Below are 12,587 nucleotides of genomic sequence, written 5' to 3' on the forward strand. Positions count from 1 at the left end.
GGTGGGGAGCAGCAGCAAGTTGTCACAGGCTAGAGTAGTGGGGGGGCCCGTACCCTGCCCTCTGTCCCCTAAGCCAGCCTGCTGCCCCCTGGTGTCGTGGAGGATGCTCCTCCATCACTAGCACTGAAGTAAGATTCATGTGCTAGTCTGGTTAGCTTCTGTAGATGGAATGGGATGGCCCGCTATCTTGCCCTTCACCTCTTGGACCGGCCAACACCATGACTAAGTGCACTTCCGCACAAAAGAGGCCTGCCCCCATCATCTGAGCTTCCCTCTGCAGTGGTCCAGTCCAGACCCTGGTTCACCACCTTAGCAAGAACTAAGCTGCAATTTCTAGTCCTTTGCCTTCCAGCCCACAAAGGTACATCCATCTTCCACTGGCCAGTTGTATATCTTGCCCTAAGCAGGGGTGGGGAACATGTGTACCTCCAGATGCTAGTGGACTGCATCTCCCATCAGCCCTAGCCAGCATAGTCAATGGTAAGGGATGATGGGAGTTGTGCTCCATCAACATCTGGAGAGCCACACCTTCCCCATCCGTGCCCTAAGGTAAACATTACTGTCTCCCCAGCATTGGAAACACAGCTTGCTCATGCCCTGGTTCCTTCTCTCCCGTTCAGACACTTTTGCCAGCAAAGCCGCCGCCGTCCAAGACGTGTACGCAGATGCTTCCATCGGCAATGTCACCGGCAGCAACGCTGTCAATGTCTTCTTGGGCATTGGACTGGCATGGTCAGTGGCCGCCATCTACTGGGCTTCCCAGGGAGAGGAGTTCCACGTGTCGGCTGGCACCCTCGCCTTCTCCGTGACGCTGTTCACCATCTTTGCTTTCGTCTGCATCAGTGTCCTGCTGTACCGGAGGAGGCCTCACCTTGGAGGGGAACTCGGAGGCCCCAGAGGGTGCAGACTTGCCACAACTTCGCTCTTTGTGAGCTTGTGGCTACTGTACATTTTGTTTGCCACCCTGGAGGCCTATTGCTACATCAAAGGGTTCTAAGCCTGATCAAGCCAGAAGGGAGGGCTTCCCCCCTCCTTTGTTACCTCATTGGACACCAGTCCTCAAAGTGTTGTCAAACCAGGAGTGACCGCTATCAATCAAGATTCCGTAACTGCCCAGACTGAAGGACAACTGGGCTTCAAGAAGGGCAAAACTATCACCATAAAAGTAAAGACAGCAATTGAAACAAAGCCGACAACATCATTCTGACCGCTGGTCCCCATCCAGTCAAATCAGAAATGTCAGCAGCTTTTGAAGTACCCATTTGTTAAATGTTGCTGCTGATCTCAACATTGTTCCTTCCTCCGCCTTACAAAATGGAAATCTTATAAATAAGTTGGGTGATTGTTTTTGTTCTTTAATTTGGGGGTGGTGAATCTTACTTGATCTATTTCCCTTTTTTTAGCACTCAGAAAGGGGCTGAAAAATGATCGGCACTTCCAAACCTCATGCCAGCATCGGCGCTGGAGCTGATAAGGCCCTACTTTTTTTTTTCCCCATTCGGTAAACAATGTCTATCAAAAGACTTGCCCTTTTCACTTCGTTTCAGAGTTACAGTGCTAGACTGTCGTATTTGAAATGCAGACACCACACACATACACGTGTGCGCGCGCACACATTCAGGAAAAAAACCATTGAAAGCTGGAGCATGTAGTGATCTGTTCACCTGCCTGGGCTACCAAAAAAGAAAGACCTCTAAGAATATTGTATGTAACTTGTATATTTTGAATATGGCAATTCTCTTTGTGTAATTAACTTAAAAGCTTTTGGCACTGCAGAGAACAAAAAAAAGTCACTTATAAATGGTAAATAAACCAACACAAAGGGGAAAAACCTGCAGTGTGGAGAATAGGAGCAAAGGAAAACCAGCACAACTTTCTTTTCTTTTTTATAATGACAGTGTCCTTGTTCTATTGATGGAAGAGGAGATTATTCTTATTTTAGGTGGAGATAAATTTATGTAAATAATTTGCTCTTCTCACATTTTTTTGGTGCATATGACAAAACTTCGAGGCATTAAGGTGCCACTCGAAGTCTTCCAAGTATTATCTTCAGGGGTTGACTTTGTTCCTAAAAACATTAGAGGAGGAGGAAAGAAATCCTGGTGCTCCCTCTTGGCTATCTTTGTCACATTGCATTGGCAGCTCCTTTAACATCCCATTTGTTAAAGGAGGCTCTCAAAAGATGCATTTAGACCTAACACTACACTATGGTGTAGTGCTACTTGAACAAGCCTCAGGGGTGCACACACCCCTCCTGTTTCCTCCTCCAGTGTGGCCATGAGTAAGACTGGAAGTATCCACTCCTGTTTTCAGTAAGCTGTGATTTTTCGTTACATCTGAACTGGCTCAGACTAGTAAGTTTTAACTATGTTTCGTCCAAACAAGCCAACTTCAAACCATGGTTTATGATGCTGGCTTGTCCTGATAAATCATGGTTAAGACTAAACACAGTTCCCATTTCAGGCAAAACAACAATCTGCAATTAGTTTAAAACAGAAGCTGATGCTTCCAACCTCACAGCTGCACCAAAGGAGAGGCAAGTGGGGCCCAGGCTGATGCACATAACATAGCTTAGTGCTATATCCCAATGAGGTCAATGTGACCCATAGGCCTAGAACTCCAACCATTCAACCATTTGTGATTTGGAGGCAATTGCCCACCATTATCATGCAGCAGTTAAACTCACATTTGAAGCATCTGAGATACAATCTGGTAAGCCTAATTTGGACGTTTCGTGGCATTCTGGCCAGGTGACGTCCTCACCTCTTTTAAGGCAGAGCACGACCTTATGAATGATGCTACACATCTGGCTACTGAAGTGCACTGGCATCAAGTCTACTAAGCAAAGACAACGCCAATCCTCTTGCGAGTTTGGGGGGTTTCTTTCCCCGCGCTCCCTGTCTAAGGAAGGCCCTGAAAATATTTTTCCAGCTCACCTGATGTGTCCCATTCTGATTGCCTCTGTTGCAACAACCCTCTTGTTTCTTTCACACCCTCCTTCCAAAGGACCAGTGCTTCCTGGTCTCTGTGTGATTGAGGGGTATGATCTTAACTGCTACCGTTCATCATGGGAAGAACATTCTAGAAAAGCACCCTTTTGATTTCCAATTGTATTTTTTAATAAAAAACATTAAAATATTAAATATATATACACACACACACACACACACACAAATGACTTATATCAGCAGCTGCAAACTGAAACGTTGGGTTGGTAATAAAAGCTATACTTATATCTATACAAACACACACACACACACACACACACACAGATTTCCTAAGTGCAACAAGTAGGGGGGTATGCTTTATTTTTTAAGAACAAGACATTTTATTCTGTCAAAAAACTTAGGTGCTGTAAAGGAACGTCTTCTTCATAAATGCCAAGTTTATTAAGGGGCTGCAGAGAACTCAGTGGCTAGTGAACAAGGAAAATGAGAGGTGTCTATAATGTGTATTGTTTTATAAGAGTGGTGGTAAAAATGTTTAAAAACAGTACCAATAAGTGTGAGGAAGTGTCACTGAGTGCGTGTATGCGTGCATAAACTCATGCATATGTGCATAAAAGAGCAAAAAGAAAACTGATGGCAAAAAAGAATGCATTACTGGACATGGAAATGATACAACATGGTTTTAGAGTGTTATGACAATGAATGAAAAAAAGAATGAAGTATTTATTTTCATATAAAACCACACAGAATTTTCATACATGCCACACTCCATTTATATCTCCTTATCATATTTATTAAGAGATGTAAGTGGGAAATGAGAATGCTTCATTCTCCTGTGCCATTTGAGCTTTTGGGGAATAGGGTCATACCCCTAGCAACGAGTAAAGGAGAATATTCAAAGGTTTTATTCCAGCAAGCAGTTAGGTTTCTGAAGCTGCACAAAAAGTGGATCATCCCAATGGTGATGTGAATGAGACAAAGGGCAGAGTCTGCTGGAAAGGTCTTCTGTGCATGCCCCATTGGGATTCATGGGAGCCTCATAAGAGCACAGCAGTGGCGGATTGCGCATGGCAGATTGTGCCCAAAGTCACAAAGGTGATTCCTTTTTATGGAACCACTTCTTACGCTGTGCAGGCCCTCCATCTCTAGTGCAGGTTTGGGGGGTTTAGCAACTGTCATGCTTTCCCATCTGTTCAATGCTTTTTTGCAACACATTTTACCCTTACCTGCCCTAACTTCAGGAAAAAGGGTGGGAGCTAGAAATCTATTAAAAAAATATCTTGGTGCCTGTCACACTAACCTTGACTTTGCTGTTATCAGCTCTTCTGGATTAAAAAAAGATTGGATTGGGGGCAGGGGGAATAGGTCAAAGGTTTTTTTGGGGGGGCTACCATAGCCATTTATAATCTGTGTTATCTAACACTGTTTTTCATTCCCCTTTGATGTACTCATGCCTTGGTAACAATTACCTTTTAACCAGAACTATGTTCCCTTAACCGCTAGTCCTTGCCTTGCTTGTCTATATGTATGCTTGTTTATCCTCCACATTTCTATCCTGCCCTTCCCCAAAGCTTAGGACAGTGAGGATCAAATGGGATCTCATTTGATCCTCACAATAATCTTGTGAGGTGGGCTTAGGCTGAATGATGTGACCTCCAAGGTTCTTATTTGTGCCAGCAGACAAGCCTGATGAGGCTTCAGAGGTCAAACATTCAGTCCAAAGAATGGCGCCTTTTCACCTGCCTTGTCCCTCAAGTTTCTTGGATCCCAGCCCTCACTTCATGAGATCCACATGGGTATTTGGTTATTTACTTACCTTGATGTTCAAGGTCCGCAGGTGAGTTCTTATTTGACCAAGCTTGGCTCCCCCATTCCTAATTGAGTAAACTAATTTAGGTACAACAACTACTGTCAATCATGTTTGCTTGTGCTGTATCAAAGACATTGTTTCCATCAGCTTCTTTCTTAAGATCACTTCTTGGGGACGGGAGGCTGTATGCCATTGCCTGTGTCATGGTTAATTTGCTGCCATCAACACACACTGAGAAGAACTGTCACAGGCCAACTATATCAGTGGAGTGTCTTTCTTCACCTTATTTTTTAAGTCATTAAATACAAGAGAAGTCAATTGAAAAAAAATGTGTAGCCTTTTTTTTTGATGGGGGAGTTTCCTATTATTTCCTAGAAATGTGCATGGAACAATTTTTACTATTGCTTTTGCCCTTATTTCATTTCATTTGTGGTATTTTAAAAGCTTACATCCTGCCTATTTCTCAGAGGGAACTCAAGGCGGTGAACAGACAAAATCAGCAATATTCAATGCAGTATCTTAAGAACACAAAGTAATAAACAACAACGGTAATAAACACACCCACAAGTTATTAAAACTTATCCAAACCCCTTCTTAAAGATCCACATTTTTACATATTGCCTAAAGCAGTACAGTAGCCTTTCCCAACCTAGTGCCCTCCAGATGTGTTGGACTACAACTCCTATAATTCCCAGTCAGCAGGTCCGGAGGGCCCCAGATTGGGGTAGGCTGCAGTAGAGTGTCAGGCCCTGATGCATCTCTGTTGGCAAAGCATTCCTCAAGATGGGTGTAATTAGAGAGGAGGCTCTAGAGTAGCCTCACCCAACTTGGTGTCCTCCAGAGATGATGGACCACAGCCCCCATTATGACTAGCTAGCGTGGTCATCTCATCATCCCCAGACAGCATGGTCATTATAACTCAACATGTCTAGACAGCACCACGCTCAGGAAGGCTGCTCTAGACCTTGTGTCTACCCACCTAGCTTCATGAGATGGGTGAACTGAAGTAGAGCCTCAGATGATGAGTGGAACATGCGGGGAGAGGCACCTGTGGGGAGGGGCAAATGGAAGATGGTGGGCCTTGCCAGTAATTATATTTGGGCAGAAGAAACTGCTTTATGATGTGGCCTCTAACAAAAGCAGTAGCTCTCTGTTCTGGTTGGACGATTGCTTTATAAACAACATCCCTTATATATCTGCCCTGTTTCATTCAGGCAGTTCTTTATTCTCTGTTATTAAAACAAAATGGGAACTATGCTGTGAGTCCTGTTCGCTGGGTCTGCAAGTTGAGTCCATGCGACATGAGTCTAGCAGGAGGTATCCAGGTTCCAAAGAGCTTAAAGCCAGGACAGACCAACACCAAGGACAGCTCCCTGGAATAATGGGAGTCCTTTTAGCAAAGGCGTGGGTCGTTCAACTCTGCACCTAACTCAAGAAACAGCCCCCCCCCACCTGCCTGTAAGTGCCCAGTCCCCACCCCTGGCTGCAAGGTTTGAAAGGCATGAAGGGGCTAATAACTCTTCTGATACATGATTTTCCATTTGATCCCTAAAGGAGACAGCCTGACCACTCACAGAATCACAAGCAGGGCCCATAGACCAAAAGTCCCTCTACTCCCAGCACTCCCCATGCTGGCTGGGGAATGCTGGGAGCTGTAGGGCTCATTTCTGTCTAAACATGCATAGGATTGTGTCCTTAATCCCTCACTCCTTGACTTTGAGAAGTGTCCTGGATGGTTGCGTCAACCTTTCTACCCATCTATCATAGTTTTATCATGATATAAAACAGTTAACATTAAAACTATAGAACAGTTAACAAGCTGGGATCTCCAGTATTCTTTCTACAAATGGAAGGGCCCCTTCTAGTCACAGAAGTGTTTCTGAATGTCAGTTCTGCCTTCCTCCTGCAGCCCCCCCCCCATGCCTTCCAGAGGGTCCTCAACCCCGCAGAGTAGATTTTCAGGGGGTCTGCATAGAGGAGCCAGGATCTTCGAGAATCGCTTCTCCCCAATTGCCAGTGGGGACATCACATCCATGGAATTCCATTCCTGGGAACTTGGGATCCAAGGCCAAGTTATTATCCCTTTTCCGCCATTTAAATAAAACACCTGTTTGAACTTGCCTTTCATATGTGTGCTGTGAAGCAACTGCCTTGCAAGCCATAGGAAACAATAAAATCTGGCCTTTCATTTAGATTTATATCCCACCTTTTGATTGAATGATCATCAAGACAGACTACAGTAGATTGTAGGAACACACATGCGCGCACATAGGCTGGCAACTCTTAGTCCCCTGGCCAGGGAGCACTTGCCTGCAGCTCCACAGTCCCAGGGCAGCACACCCACTATTAATGTATGCCATAAATTCATATCCTGCCTTGCAGTAAACATTTCCAGGTTGGTCCATGTTTTTGAAAATAATAAAACAATAGAGCCAAGGAAATATTTTAAAGGAACACCTCAAAATTAGAAATTAAGGGGAAGATCCTCTAGAAGAATTGGAACCACTCAAACCATCATTCCCATGCTGGCTAGGAAGGATGGGAGTTGTAATCCAATGTAGCTAGAGGGCACCAAGCTGGGGGAGGCTGCACTAAAGGCTCAGTAACATCATGTTCTTCTCCTGCCCTTCCGCTTCCAGCCGCCCAGTCTTGCCAGGAAAAACTGTGGTGGTGCAAACCTGCTCTTAAGTTAAGGAAGAAACTCCAGGAGTGTTTAATGGAGGTGGACTGCAAGTCTCAAACTGCGGTTTCCATCATACCCATCCCTATCCCATGCCATTCCTAGAATCCCTTCTGAAGTCTTTGGAGGTTTCAGTCTGAGGCCTTTAAAGCTCAATGAGTTACTAGAGCCCTTTCATAGATGTTACATTCAATCTACCTCCACTGGGTTTCATTAAAACGTAGTTTACAGTGCTGCAAGAAAGTTCCTTTCTGCGAAGAGGCTCACTGGATTAATATAATCCTGCTCACTTCGCCATGGTGAAAGAAGAACACACCATCTCCTACCAGCTTCTTCCTTGACTTCCTGGTCCATCACCCAGCAGATGCCTCCTGGAATGTGCTTCTTCTTCCCTCTAGTTCCCAATAATCACAAAACAACATAGCTTGAGCCTAATTTGGCTTATATTTAACCTAAACACTTTTACTCTTTTGTGCCTGTGATAAAGCATTTGCACTGGAGGCACCTAGCAGTGAAAGCCAGCCCATGTGCTGAATAGCTACTAAAACTCCGCATAAGCCTCGCTGTTTTCTCTCGTATTCTTCCTCCCAGGCAGGATGTGGTGTTTAAGCAGTCAGGCCTCCCGCAAAACTCTATACCACTGGAATCCCAAGGTACAGTGGTGTGCCCTTAAGTGCTCCATCAACCAAGAAGGTGAAACAGAAAGAGGAACTTTCTGATACAGTACCTCATAAAGGCAGACTCAGCCGGACGCAGCTCCCACCTCTCCTTATTAATTCTTCCCCAGCATGATTCTAGCTAGCAGCATTCCTTCGCTTTTTGTTCTTCACCTGAAATAGTGATGCCCTTTCTTCCAATGCATACTTGAATTAATTTAATTAGGAAATGGTATAGTTCAGTTCACTGTGACAGAACTAACCTTTTTGACTGTCTTAGCCAGCTTGAAAGAAAACGGCAGCCCCTTCCTTTGCCCCGTTCCTGCCTGGCCCTGCTGCAAGGAGACAAGCCTGCTGTGCGGCACTCGTTGCTACTGATAGATAGAAATTACCACGTTGATAGGAAACTTTTTAATTACAACCACCATTTTTGCACCTAGTGCCAGAGGCAACAAGACTTTTATGGTGATGATGGTTCAGATCCAACTGAAGGCTGGGTTCAGTCAGGGTCAGCAATAGCTTGCTTTTGGAAGGCTAGAGAAAAATGCTTTTAAAAAAGCATCACATTAATGGATGCATTGGTGAACTTTCTGTGGTCTAGAAAAGTTTCCCCAATTGTTATGGTTCTTTGCCTTTCTTCTGAAGGCTCTTGTACCTTTGATGGCAACACATCAGGCAGAAATTCAACAGGTGATGCATCTCCCTTCACTGTCTCTCCATGCTAGGAAAGGCTGCATCTGTTCCATTTTTTAAAAAAACAAAACATTAATTTTATTCAATTGGTAAATGCAGAATATGCATGGCATAATGAGTATCACAAACATATGATCAAAATAAAAAATGAATAGGTAAACTATATAGCACTAAACTATCAAAGATTGAAATAAATACACCTTTTAATATTTTCCTCCCTGTTCCATGAAAGCATAAGATCCCTGCCAGAGGCAGAAGCCCAAATCAATATTGTTACAGCTTAGAAGGGTGTGACAACAATCAGAGTTAGGCCTGGAAAAGACAGCTGTGGGACTTTCAAGGAACACAAGTGATTCTGTAGTGAACCACAGTGTGTTACATGGAATCTGAAAGCCATTAATGCATGATTTAAGAAGAAAGATGGGGTGGGGCATGTGTGATCAATTTGTAGTGAGCGCTCAGCAGTCTTTTTCAGGAGCAATAACCCAGCAGTCTACAAAAGAATTGCAATTTCAGGTCAGACCAGAGAAGCAATACACTTAAGCGAAGGAGATGCAAATGTGCTGATTATTTTATGCTGCCTGGGGGTGTATTCATATAAACATTTGCCCTGTGATAACTACTGAAAGACCTCCCCCATGGCAACTCCAATTGTGAGCTGACCACCTGTAATCTCTTGACACAGACGGTCTGTGTTCCTGCAACTGCTTGGAAATCCAAGAAACAGGCATGTTGTGTGCTAACAGTTACCTTACCTTGGCCAGAATGTACAGGTTTACAGTTGATGATTTTTGTGCTGTCATTTTAATTGTTTTATTCACTTTTGCAAATCACTCTGGGACTGTGACAGAGCTCCACCCCAATCGTGTCTGAGTCTGACACTTGCTGGAACTCTGCCTCAAAAATTAAACTTGGAGCTTCTTCACAAAGACTGATGGCATCACCTCCTTCAGGGAGGGGGGAAGCTAAGGCCCAGTTCCCAAAGACTCTGGCCTTCAAGAAGAGCCCAGCTATATAGAGGAACCTCCTTAACAAAAAGGAAGGTACTTGGCCAGTATCTGCAATTGTCTGCAGTTGTCTGGCAGCTTTGACTACTTAAGCAATTCTTCTATTGTCCAGATCCCAACTTTACGATCATAGAATCACTGAGTTGGAAGGAGTCTTGAGGTTATCCAGCCCAACCCCCCACCCCAATCTCATTATAACATATGTCACAGCCATCTATTTGACCCTTTCTCGTGAGATATTTTCAGCCCCAGTAGGCCCACTGAACTCCCATCTTGCAGCAGCAGCAGCAGCAGCAGCATTATTATTAAATTTATATCCTGCCTTTTTTCCTATTTTAAGGAACCCAAGGCGGCGTACATAATCCTCCTCCTCTCCATTTTATCCTCGCAACAACAACCCTGTGAGGTAGGTTGGGCTGAGAGTCTGTGACTGGCCCAAAGTCACCCAGTGAGCTCCTGTGGCCGAGTGGGGACTAGAACCTGGATCTCCCAGCTCCCAGTCCAACACTGTCACCACTCCGCCACACTGGCTCTCATGTCAAAGTGACACCAAGGACAGATATTCGAAGAGAAGCCAAATACCTTAACAGACAATTAGTTCGGAGTGTTGGTACCATAGTAGTCAAACCAAACAGGTGACATGGATGAGCCAGACAGAAAAGTGCTGGCTGCACTCAGTCAAGCAGAATTGGCTCCACATGGACTCCAAGGGGCAGGTTCAAGGGTGCTCAGGAAGCTATGCCTTCTCACAGCGAAATCTGCACTTGCAAGCCATGCACGGCTCTTACCACAAAATACAATGGAAATGGTGCTCTTATGTATCCAGGTTTAGCATGCTGTCATATGGCTCTTCTGAGAAATTCTTGAACAAGATGCAGCTGGGTTTGACACAGTGAAGAGATAGTTTAGGTTTCAAGACTTAAGGACAACGCTGCAGTTCTCAGAGAACCCAATCCAGTTAACTTTGGTTGTAACTGCATACCGCAGCTAATGTAAATCCATTGCTTCCGGTGGGATTCAGAACTTTCGCTGGACCAGGGCCAAAAGATACAATTCCTCTCGTGGGGGAGGGGGGAGCCTTTCCCCATTCCTTCTTGAATTACACTTAGGTGAAGATGCAGAAGAGACAAAAGAAATACTGTCACTTCAGTAAGAAAGTCAATTAATGGTTCCAGTATATTTCCTATTGGAGGAAAGGTTATGATGCCAAGCTCTCTGAAGACATTTTGCCTCTCTCATATTCCAGTGTGCTCTCAAATCTGGGACAACAGGGAGTAACTTCACCAAAGGAAAGTGTTAAAACCAATGTAAAATTAAAGTGTGAACAGAGCTAGACAAGGGAGGATTTACCTGTGAAGTAATAAAGCAAGCAGGCTTGACAGACAGCCTAGATTTTAAGGACATCCCTGAAGAAAGAACCATATTGCTCTGTAGAGAAAACATCCACAGCATTAGAATTAAAACCAAAACCAAAGCAGATCAGGGGAATGCATGTGCACGTTGAGTTATATAGCCAAACAGTGCCCAATTTCTAAAAGGAAATATGCTTGAGCTCAGGAAATTGCTACTCTGCAGTGAAGGAAAGGCACTCCTTGCAAGCCCAAAGGAATTTAAGAATTATTATTTCCAGAATTCAGCCCTGGTTCTGAGGCACAGCCCTGCCAAAAAATATCTTAAAACTCTGGGAGCAATGGGTGTAAAATGAACAATGGGTATAAAATACTGTGTTGGCCAATGAGTTTCTTTCATCACAGAAAACTTTGTTTTAGGATCCATTCCGAAAGTCACTTCATGTAAATTAGTACCCCAGTGTGTTCAACAATATTTAGGTCACACAAAGTTAAGGCAAAATACTCTGATTTTGATGGGGGGGGGAGGACTTTACCTCTCCCATTGAAATGAATGGGGCGGGGTGGAAATGTACTCAGAATGACCAGAGAGATGTAAACGTGATTTTTCTACTCCTTGGATGTCACCATATGTTTCTTCCTCAACCCTGCCCAAGGTTATTGATAATACCATAATCATTTTATTCAGGAGTTCACTTTCCTACAATTTTCTCTCAAGACCAATGCAATCTTCCTATCCTCCTTCATTAATTTTTGCAAACCATTGTATCACAGTCCAACCACATCCCTGGTTGGTTTTCTGATGTATTTAATTGTTTTAAAATTAACATTTTGAGTTATATGCTCCTCACATTCATTTTTCATTCTGCCTTATTGGGCTTCTTCACACAGAGCTTTTATCCTGCTATTGAGATTGCTCCCTCACAGAAGTTTGCAGGCCTTTTAGATGACATCCTTAACCTCCAGGGTGTCTCCTGCACTAAATGAGCATCTCTACACCAGCCTAAAATCCCACATTTAAAACGGGGCTTGCTGCTTGCATTTCAAATGCAGGATCATGACAGACTGCCTTTACACATGTTCCCTTCCCCCCTCCTTTGCCCCCTGAGTCTTCCATATGTTTCTTTGGTCCAGCTCCTCTTCTTGCAGCTTTTCCTTTTTTATGAGGGAACTGAAGCGGAACTCAAGCACTGTAATTTGATAGCTTGTTATCTCCAATCTTTTAAAAAACAGAATAAAGATCATTTAGCGCAGGAGACGCTCTGGAGGTTAAAGACTTTATCTAAAGGACCCACAAACTTCCATGAGTAACCAATCTCAGAAGCAGGATAAAAGCTCCATGTGAAGAGAAGCCCAATGACTTTTATTTTATTTTTAAATAGATCGGAGATAATGAGGTATCACATTACCCCACGTGTGTTCCACTTGAGTTCTTTTCTTGCTT

General features: G+C 43.9%; 1 protein-coding gene across 3 annotated transcripts in view; it reads left to right on the plus strand.

Annotated features, from left to right (window-relative positions):
- SLC8A3 (solute carrier family 8 member A3) overlaps positions 1–5,078 on the plus strand; it is a 197,672-nt gene extending 192,594 nt beyond the window's left edge. For 2 of the 3 annotated variants that reach the window (XM_084827621.1, XM_084827639.1), the window contains one exon: positions 621–1,819. In XM_084827621.1, the coding sequence (XP_084683747.1) occupies positions 621–997 (377 nt within the window). In that variant the 3' untranslated portion in view covers positions 998–1,819. Of the gene's footprint in view, positions 1–620 lie in introns of all 3 variants that reach the window. The other variant, XM_084827630.1, reaches the window with a different exon arrangement.
- The last annotated feature ends 7,509 nt before the right edge of the window (positions 5,079–12,587 follow it).

This window comes from Heloderma suspectum, chromosome 1 (assembly GCF_057233095.1).
Source record: "Heloderma suspectum isolate Gila_16-S chromosome 1, 16-S_ref, whole genome shotgun sequence".
Taxonomy (NCBI): domain Eukaryota; kingdom Metazoa; phylum Chordata; class Lepidosauria; order Squamata; family Helodermatidae; genus Heloderma; species Heloderma suspectum.